General features: G+C 49.7%; 1 protein-coding gene across 5 annotated transcripts in view; it reads left to right on the top strand.

Moving 5' to 3' along the window:
- The window catches only part of ACACA (acetyl-CoA carboxylase alpha), a 127,061-nt gene that overhangs the window by 25,705 nt on the left and 92,421 nt on the right, over positions 1–8,935 (top strand). For 4 of the 5 annotated variants that reach the window (XM_027698760.1, XM_027698758.1, XM_027698759.1 and 1 more), the window contains exons 4-12: positions 3,564–3,696; positions 4,312–4,450; positions 5,094–5,203; positions 5,648–5,729; positions 6,087–6,185; positions 6,880–6,986; positions 7,692–7,802; positions 7,979–8,188; positions 8,613–8,783. In XM_027698760.1, coding sequence (XP_027554561.1) covers positions 3,564–3,696; positions 4,312–4,450; positions 5,094–5,203; positions 5,648–5,729; positions 6,087–6,185; positions 6,880–6,986; positions 7,692–7,802; positions 7,979–8,188; positions 8,613–8,783 — 1,162 coding nt within the window. Of the gene's footprint in view, positions 1–279; positions 455–3,563; positions 3,697–4,311; positions 4,451–5,093; positions 5,204–5,647; positions 5,730–6,086; positions 6,186–6,879; positions 6,987–7,691; positions 7,803–7,978; positions 8,189–8,612; positions 8,784–8,935 lie in introns of those variants that run through there. The other variant, XM_027698761.1, reaches the window with a different exon arrangement.

Below are 8,935 nucleotides of genomic sequence, written 5' to 3'. Positions count from 1 at the left end.
CCCTCTTTTGTGACCGTGGCCCGGAGCAGCCCCGTGTGCGGGTCCCGCGGGTGCCGCGGGCGTTTAAACCTCATTACATAACCTGTAGATCATTTTCTCTCTTTCCTGATCAGCTGCTTCCCTCCGAGTGACGCCAGGGAGGCCGGTCCCCTCCGTGCCTGCTGCGTCACGGGCAGGGGCACACGGGGCTGGTGGAAGCACAGGGGACAGAGGTTACGGGATTGAAGCAATCGGGGAAGTGCCGCCCGCTGCTCCAAGGAGAAGCCACGCGAGGGCAAGAGGCTCTTTCTTGGCAGCTTTTTCCCCCTGCCGGGCTCGGAGCTGCAGAACTGGCAGCAATAAAATAGCTGCGGCTTCGTTAGACGAGCCCCGAGAGCTGTTAATTGCTGCGCTGAGGCAGCATGGAGGATTCTGCAGAGCAGAGTCAGGAGATGAGGTATCACATGCTGCAGAGGTAAGAATGACTGGTCTGATTGTTTCCTCGGAGCTGGGCTCTGTCCTGGAAATGCACCCTGAGGTTTTGGTGCTGGTTTTGTCCCCTGGAGCCCCTCGGTGCTCCGTGCATGCAGCCTGTGATGGAGGTGCCAGATGCAGATTCCAGCTGGGGAGTCGGGGTTAGGAAAGTTTAAGATGCTGCACGACTCCCAACCCCTTTAAATTCTGAAGGGTGGGTGAACACTTTGGAAATTCCTCCGTCACAGAACGCTGCAGTTGTGGCCGGGTGATTAACAGGGTTGCCAGTCACTAACTCAGCATTTACTCTGTTTTGTTGAGAGCTCAGTGTGTTTTCTTCCTTGCTGCCCAGCTTCTACCTCATCTTACCCAGCAAAAAAACCCCAAACAACTCTTCTGTTTTGATTACAAGTACAGCCTGTGGTTATTAATAAGTAAACTTGATGTTTTTGGTGTGCTCACAAATTAAACTGAGCTGTACCTGCTTATAAACAAGAGTTTGTGCACTATTCTGGGTGCTGAACCTGTGGCTCTGTTGACACTGTACCTGTGGCAGTGTCTTTGTGTGTAGTAATTTCAGGTTGGCAGGACAGTTCGTATCTAAACATGTTCACAAATTCTGACCTCAGGATTTTTGCCTTTTTTCTGTTTTTGTTGCGACTGCTCTCAATAACCCTGCAATGAATAAACCTGTCTCACCCTTGTGAGACTCTGCTCCTTCCTTGCCATGAAGACTCTGACCCCCGAAATATGCAAATTTAGTAGAAATTCAACCTTAACGACACATTTCCTCTTTTCCTTGCCTGTGGACTCCTGAGACTGACAGGAGTGTGTGAACTTTTGCTCACAGGAACACATTCTAAGTTCAGTGACCGTGTCTGGAAGTGCAGCTTACTGGAGGGAGGGAAAGTACAAGGGGATGAAACCTGTGCACACAGAGCTTGTTCTTTGCCTTTCTCTGGGTATCAGCCACCTGCTCTTCTCTGAGATAAGTTACTAGACTGGATGTAGTTGTTCTGACCCAGTAAAGCCATTTATGTGTCCCAGAATGTCACTGGGAGACAGGCATCTGGTTTTTTGCAGGCTCTGAAATCATCCTTTTGTTCTGGTTTTCCTGTTACCTTCACTTCTCCCACTCTTGGCTTCATGGATTGCTTTAAATTCCCTTCCTGGTTTTCCTGTTACCTTCACTTCTCCTGCTCTTGGCTTCATGGATTGCTTTAAATTCCCTTCCACTGTGCTTGGAGCAGGTTTGCACGTCCCAGTCAAGCTCAACGTTCCAAGGCTATAACTTGAAGCTCTCCAGCAGCCATTTGTTGTGGGAGCATCTCACTTGTTGGGAGAGAAAGCTTGAATCTCAAGTGCTGCAGATGTGCTTCCATGCTGTTCTGGAAGTGCTCACAACGTCAGGATGTCCCAGCCCCAGGAGATGGTGTGTGTGAAGGTGGAGTGGAGGGAAGGATCCTCCACCCTGTGTGTGGTAGATAATCATGTCTTTATGGTCAGCTCTGGGCACTGATCTTGCCTTGCCTGGAGGGTTGTTTTTCCTTCTAGGACAGTCTGGAACAGTTTGGTCAGGGCTCCTTTCACCAGCAGGTTGTTTTATCAAGGTGCTGGTCTGTGGTGTTACTGTGCTCCTGGTGGATGGTTCAGGAGGGTCTGTGTTCCACATGGACAAATCTTGACAGTCCATAACATATTTGTGAGGGAATATGAGGGGCAATACATGTCTTTCCTGTCAGGATGTGGCCAGGCCCCTCTAACAGCAGCTCATTCCAGCCAGGATGCTCCAGCCCTCACCTGGGGCAGGGAACCTCCAGGTGCAGCTCTTGGGCTGCCTGGCCTTGGTGGCTGTTGTTGGTAGAAGATGTTGTACATGCCTTGGCTTCTCCTGGGGTTGGTTTCCCCTTCGTGCCCTCCCCCAGCAATTCCAGCTGCTCTCTGCTGAATCCCATCCCATTTCCCAGTGGAATTGCTCAATGGGAGCAGCTCCTCAGCAGCTGATTAGGCCAGAGGTTCCTGTGGGCTCCCTGTGGCTCCTGGGCACTGATGGTGCCAGTGCCCACCCCTCCAGTGGCACCAACCCTTTGCGTGCTGTTGGGTCTTTCCAAAGCTCTGGGTTGATTTTTGAACACCTTCCCAATATTCATTCCTGCAGAAGGGTTCTGTGATCCTGCTGGTGGCAGGGGTAAGGGCTTCCCTGGGTTTGTGGGAAGGGAAACTGTTAGGAAAAGCACAGGAAATACAGTAAAAGGTCAGTAAACCACGGGGTGATCTGGGAGGTAACACTTCAGGGCCTGTGAAATAAAAAGTGTCTCGTTGTTTCCCCATCATGCTGCTCCCTGCAGACACACGGTGTGAAGAGCAGGTTTTGGCTTTTCTGTTGTGTCTCCCCTCACAGTTTCAGCTTTGTCAATCTCACCAAAGCAAAGCCAAAGGGTGCTTTATCCCTGTTGTTGCTGTGGAAGCTGAAGCAGAAGGACGGGAAGTGACGGTGCCATTCCCACACAAAGGCGGTGGCAGGACACGGGGCTGGTCTTGGCAGACACAAAACTGGCTTTTCTCTGTGTGTAGTAGAAGTAACGTGATTAATTTGTCCTCTGGCTCTCAGAGCTTTTGAGGAAGATGTTAAAGACTGGGGAGTGGAAAACTGTTGGAAAATGATTTCCATAGCCAGTCTGAGTCTCTCGTTTCCACCTGGAAATGTATTTGCTGTTCTTCCCCAAGAGGATTTCCTTACAGAGGCTGATCTTTGTAGCTTGTTTTGCCAAAACCAGAAATCACTGTGGTTGTTCCCCAGCTTCCCTAGATGGATTGAAAGCAGGCTGGTGGAACACTGTTGTTCTGTGTTGGGCAGCAACAAACAGTGAACGTATTTTTACCTATTCATATATTGGCACAGCCAGAATTTCTCCAGATAACCTGGATTTTTGAGAGACATAACTGAAGAAGAGTCATCTCATAAAACTGAGGAGCAGGCCATGGGGGTCTGGAGGCAAGGAGGGATTCTGCTCCTCTGCTTGGGGAATGTGGTCAAGGGGAACTTTACAAAATATTCCCGTATCTTCTGCACTGACACAAGTTGTTTCTGTCTCCCGTGATTTGCTCAGGCCCAGCATGTCTGGTTTGCACCTTGTCAAGCAGGGCCGGGACAGGAAGAAGGTGGATGTGCAGAGGGATTTCACTGTTGCTTCTCCAGCAGAATTTGTCACTCGGTTTGGAGGAAATAAAGTTATTGAAAAGGCAAGTTACTGACCTCTTTTAGCATGTTGCATTTTGTTCCCCTCTCCTGAGCTGTGACTTGTCTCTCTCTCTAAGGCTGTAGGTTGCAGGTATCAAATTATTAATATTCCTGAGTTTGGAAGTTGTACTTCTGCCTGGAATCATTGTGTTTCCTTTCTCTTTTACGTGGAATAAATAAACATCTCATTGTTTTGGCTGAATGTGAGAGGAAGAGAAATATGAGTGAGCCAGAGCAATTCTGCTGATCCAGAAGGTTTTATAGACAGACATAATAAAGGTAGACTGGAAAAACCACTAAAAAATATATTTAAAAATACATCATTTGATGGATGAGATCTCTATCAGCTATTCTAAGTTTTAGCCACTTGTTGTACCTATTCTCTGTGCCCCTCTGCTCTTATTATGTCCAACCAAAACATAATACATTAAAATTTTATGGAGGATCAAGAGCTGACTTCTGAATTAACTGCTGGGCCACGAACTGGATGCTGGCCAGGGAAACTGCACAGCCCCAAACTGGGCAAAAAAGTCTGCAGAGGAAAAACCTGTTTGCATGACTGCTTAGTGTTTTGTGCCATTTAGGCTCTGTTTCATCCCAGCTTCTGATCCCCTCAGGTGCTGATAGCAAACAATGGCATTGCAGCGGTGAAGTGCATGAGGTCCATCCGGCGCTGGTCCTACGAGATGTTCAGGAATGAAAGGGCCATCAGATTCGTTGTCATGGTGACTCCTGAGGACCTGAAGGCCAACGCAGGTGAGCTGTAAACCTGGGGAAGGTGCACAGCCTTCTCCTGGCACTCACCTGCGTGTCCACAGGGATGCAAGGGTGGAATTTGTGTCCACTACGTCACGTTCTGGCAGTGACAGGGATGTTTGGGAGGAGAGAAGTACTTTTTAGAGAGTCAGTCATATGAGGAGCAGCTGAGGGAGCTGGGGGGGCTCAGCCTGGAGAAAAGGAGGCTCAGGGGGGACCTTCTGGCTCTGCAACTCCCTGACAGGAGGGGAGAGCTGGGGCGGGTCAGGCTCTGCTCCCAGGGAACAAGAGACAGGAGGAGACCTAACGGCCTCAAGCTGTGCCAGGGGAGGGTCAGGTTGGACATCAGGAGGAATTTCTTCATGGAAAGGGTGGTCAGGCATTGGAAGGGGCTGCCCAGGGAGGTTTGGAGTCCCCATCCCCAGAGGTGTCCAAGGCAGGACTGGCCGTGGCACTCAGTGCTCTGGGCTGGGGGACAAGGTGGGGACAGGGCACAGGTTGGACTCGATGGTCTGGGAGGGCTTTTCCAACCTCAGTGATTCTGTGACTCTGTGATACTTCCATAACTGTAGATTTTAGGGAGTTTTAGACCAAGTACTGTTGTTAGATTTGCAACCTAAATGAGAGCTACTTTGTGTTGCAGAGTACATTAAAATGGCAGATCACTACGTGCCCGTTCCAGGGGGACCCAACAACAACAACTATGCAAACGTGGAACTCATCCTTGACATTGCCAAGAGGATTCCAGTGCAGGTGAGAAGTGCCACAGATACCTTCCAGAACAGGAGGCAACACCGAGCAATCTCCTCTCCTTCAATAACAAGTTGTATCTGGTGAACAAGGCAGGACAAAGAAATTGAAATTACAAACCTGTATCAGCACCCAAAGGCAATGCATGTTGATGTCCCAGTAGGAATATCTGCAGGAGATGGGAGGTTCCCTTCACCCTTTCCCTTTCCTGCACCCAGTTCCTCCTCAGCAGGTTGCTGCAGCAGCCTGCTTGGACTTGCCTACAAGATACAAGACAACCTTTAAACTAAGCACACCGTGTAGTTCAGGAGCTGGTCTGGCTTTTGAATGTTCTGAGGGTGTTTTCAGTGACTTGAAGTGCTTCTGTTTCTGCTCACTTGCTTGTTTTCCTCCAACAAAGAGTGAATTATTCTGAATTATTCTGAATTATTCTGTTTTCTCCTGCAGGCTGTGTGGGCTGGCTGGGGCCATGCATCCGAGAACCCTAAACTGCCAGAACTTCTGCACAAAAACGGGATTGCTTTCATGGGTGAGGAGACACACTGCTGGTCTGATGTCTGGTCCTTACTTTAAGATGGGCAGGTTTAGTGAGATGGAAAATCCTGAGTGTAAAAGAGAGCCCCGAGGAACGGTTTGCAAGTGCAAGAGGGATGATCTGTTCTTTACAGTGGTCCTTGTGTGGAAGAAGGGGCAAGTTCTCCAGCATATCTTTGAATATTGAGATAAGAAATCAGAAAAGATTCCTGTTAGATGGTTTCAAAAGCTGAATGTCCCTGTTCTCATTTTATGGGAAAAGTGGAGTTTTACCTAAATTAGACTTCTGGACGTTTCCCTCATGTTTGATTTTGCTCATGTCTCTCTCATGCATTGTCTTTGCTCTTTGCAGGTCCTCCAAGCCAAGCCATGTGGGCCTTAGGAGATAAAATTGCTTCTTCCATCGTGGCTCAGACTGCTGGCATTCCAACCCTTCCTTGGAGTGGCAGTGGTAAGAAGGAATTTGCCCTGTGCTTATCAAGGTCATCCTAATTTTTTTTTCCCCTTCAACATGTCCAATTTTTAAGAATCTCTGTGCTCAGAAATGTGTTCCTAGGGATGTTCTATCCGTTCAGGGTTTCAAATTAGTGGTCTTTGCCCACCACCCTTGGAAGCAGTTACATCAGTGATGGAGTGAGCGTGGAGGGTGGCAGGAGGAATTGGCAGCGTGCAGGGGAGGACGGGTAGGAGGGATTTGGAGAGGTGAGGAAACATGGAAAAGGTTGTTTCTTAGAGTACAGCCTATGCTCATGGGCTCATGGGCTCACCCAGGGCTTAGAGCAACCTGGTCTAGTGGAAGGTGTCCCTGCTCATGGCAGGGGGTTGGAAAGAAATGATCTTAAAGTCCCTTCCATCCCAAACCATTCCATGATTGTGTGCAGTTTTGGAGCCTACAGCCCATACTCTGCTTCCATGGAAGCTCTCTGCCCTTTCAAAACACTGTAAATACCAACCTGCTCCTCACAGGTAAATGGAGGGGGATGTAATGAGTTGGATGAAAAGATCTGCTCCCCAGAAAGGTGGAATGTCTGTTTACATTCCACATTCTCCCTTTTTTTGAGTGCTTCCAGCCTGGTTCCCCGTGGAGCCGTCGTGTCCCACACGTGGGTTCTCCCTGAGCCAGGAGGGTGGTGTTTGTTTTTCAGGTCTCCGGGTGGACTGGCAGGAAAACGACCTCCAGAAGCGCATCCTGAACGTCCCCCAGGAGCTCTACGAGAAGGGCTACGTGAAGGACGCCGACGATGGGCTGCGGGTGGGTGTTCTGGAGGGGTTCTGGAGGGGTTTGAGGGCTGTGCCTGCACACCTGGGGAGAGCTGGAGGGTTGAATTTGCTTCTAGGCTGCAGCCTCAGAGCTGGGGCTTGGAAACTGGGAAGGGATCTTCCACACATCTTTGGGCCCAGCCTGCAGAATTAGGTGAGAATTAGCAGAAAGAGGCAAAATCTGGGACTGAGGCTGTGTTTCATTAAAGGCTCTCCTCTAGCTCTTGTTTAATGCAGGAAGAAGGTGTTTTTAATAAAGATCTGTGACCTCACGCTTGATTTCATCCTTCCTTGAGGAAGATTTCTAGAATAAGGAATATTCCTGGCACAATACAGGATGTGGAGTTTTCTTTTGGGAAGAGAGGGGGTGGAGTGTATGACTTTTTCTGTTTTACCCAGCTTACTGATTTTCTGTATTGTACAAAATCCAGTCAGTTTGTAAATTTAGTGGCACTGAAGCACTGCCAAAAGATTTTGTGATCACTTTGAGAGGCCAGAGTTCTCTGTAGTCACAAAATCCCTGCTGATTTTTCCAACCATAGACACCCTCTCAAACTGGGATATTTGGTTTCTATCCCATTGGTTGCTAAATAGAGTCAGAAGCTTGGATGCGAATCAACAGGGAAATAATGATCTTTTCAACTTGATTCTGCTGCCTTTTTGTGCTTACCCCTGTTTTTCTGCCCATCTTGGCCAGGCTGCTGAGGAGGTTGGCTACCCTGTGATGATCAAGGCTTCCGAAGGAGGAGGAGGAAAAGGAATCAGGAAAGTTAACAATGCAGATGACTTCCCCAGCCTGTTCAGACAGGTAACTTTTCCCCTTGGTTCGTGCTGCCTTGTTCTAAATGTTCAGGTTGGGTGATTCTGAGGCCGCTGTAGCAAACAACTGAGCTTTGGGTGGCCCAGGGGAAATAACGTGGATGTTCCTCGCTCCGAAAATGCCCTTGGGGCTGGTTGTGACTGTTCCTTGTGTCTCTGCTGTAGGTCCAGACTGAGGTGCCGGGCTCTCCCATCTTTGTGATGAGACTGGCCAAGCAGTCCAGGCACCTGGAGGTGCAGATCCTGGCAGACCAGTATGGCAATGCCATCTCCCTCTTCGGCCGGGACTGCTCCGTGCAGCGCAGGCACCAGAAGATCATCGAGGAGGCTCCTGCCTCCATTGCAACTTCCACAGTGTTTGAGCACATGGAGCAGGTGAGGGTGGCTCTGCAGGTTCCCTTCTCCTCCTGGTTGGGCTCCAGAAACAGGCAGGACTTCTTGCTTTTATTTTACGTGGCTAGGCTTGTGCACTGTTGAGTCTTTTTTAAAAGGGTGATGTGAAGTTGTGTGTCTTAAAACTGACAGAGTCCCATGTCCTCACAGACGGCCATAGAGCTCCCTTCAAAGGTGTGTGCACCCCCAAAATGGGAGAGAAGTGTGGTTTAGATGTGTGTTATCACATTAAAAGCAAGCTGCAGGAGTTTGTGTGAATTGTCTAGTGCTGAGTGCAGGTCTCAGGCCTGGTACAAGCTTTGGGATGTTTCCAGCAGAATTCCGAAGCGGACGGGGTGGATGAACAGGGTGCAGGTAACTGAGTGTGAGGCTTGGAAGTGAAATCTTATTTTTTCCCGTGTCCCAGTGTGCTGTGAAGCTTGCCAAAATGGTGGGGTACGTGAGTGCAGGCACTGTGGAATACCTGTACAGCCAGGATGGCAGCTTCTACTTCCTGGAGCTCAACCCCCGCCTGCAAGTGGAGCATCCCTGCACAGAGATGGTGGCTGACGTCAACCTGCCTGCAGCACAGCTCCAGGTGAGCCAGGGGCTGGATCCTGTGCTCCAGGTGAGCCAGAGGTTGGGTCCCGTGCTCCAGGTGAGCCAGAGGTTGGGTCCCGTGCTCCAGGTGAGCCAGGGGCAGGGTCCTGTGCTCCAGGTGAGCCAGGGGCAGGTCCTGTGCTCCAGGTG

This window comes from Neopelma chrysocephalum, unplaced genomic scaffold (genome assembly GCF_003984885.1).
Source record: "Neopelma chrysocephalum unplaced genomic scaffold, ASM398488v2 Primary Assembly neopelma1_132, whole genome shotgun sequence".
NCBI classification, from domain to species: domain Eukaryota; kingdom Metazoa; phylum Chordata; class Aves; order Passeriformes; family Pipridae; genus Neopelma; species Neopelma chrysocephalum.
Note: the sequence above shows the minus strand (reverse complement) of the source record. Positions and strands in the feature narration are given on the sequence as shown.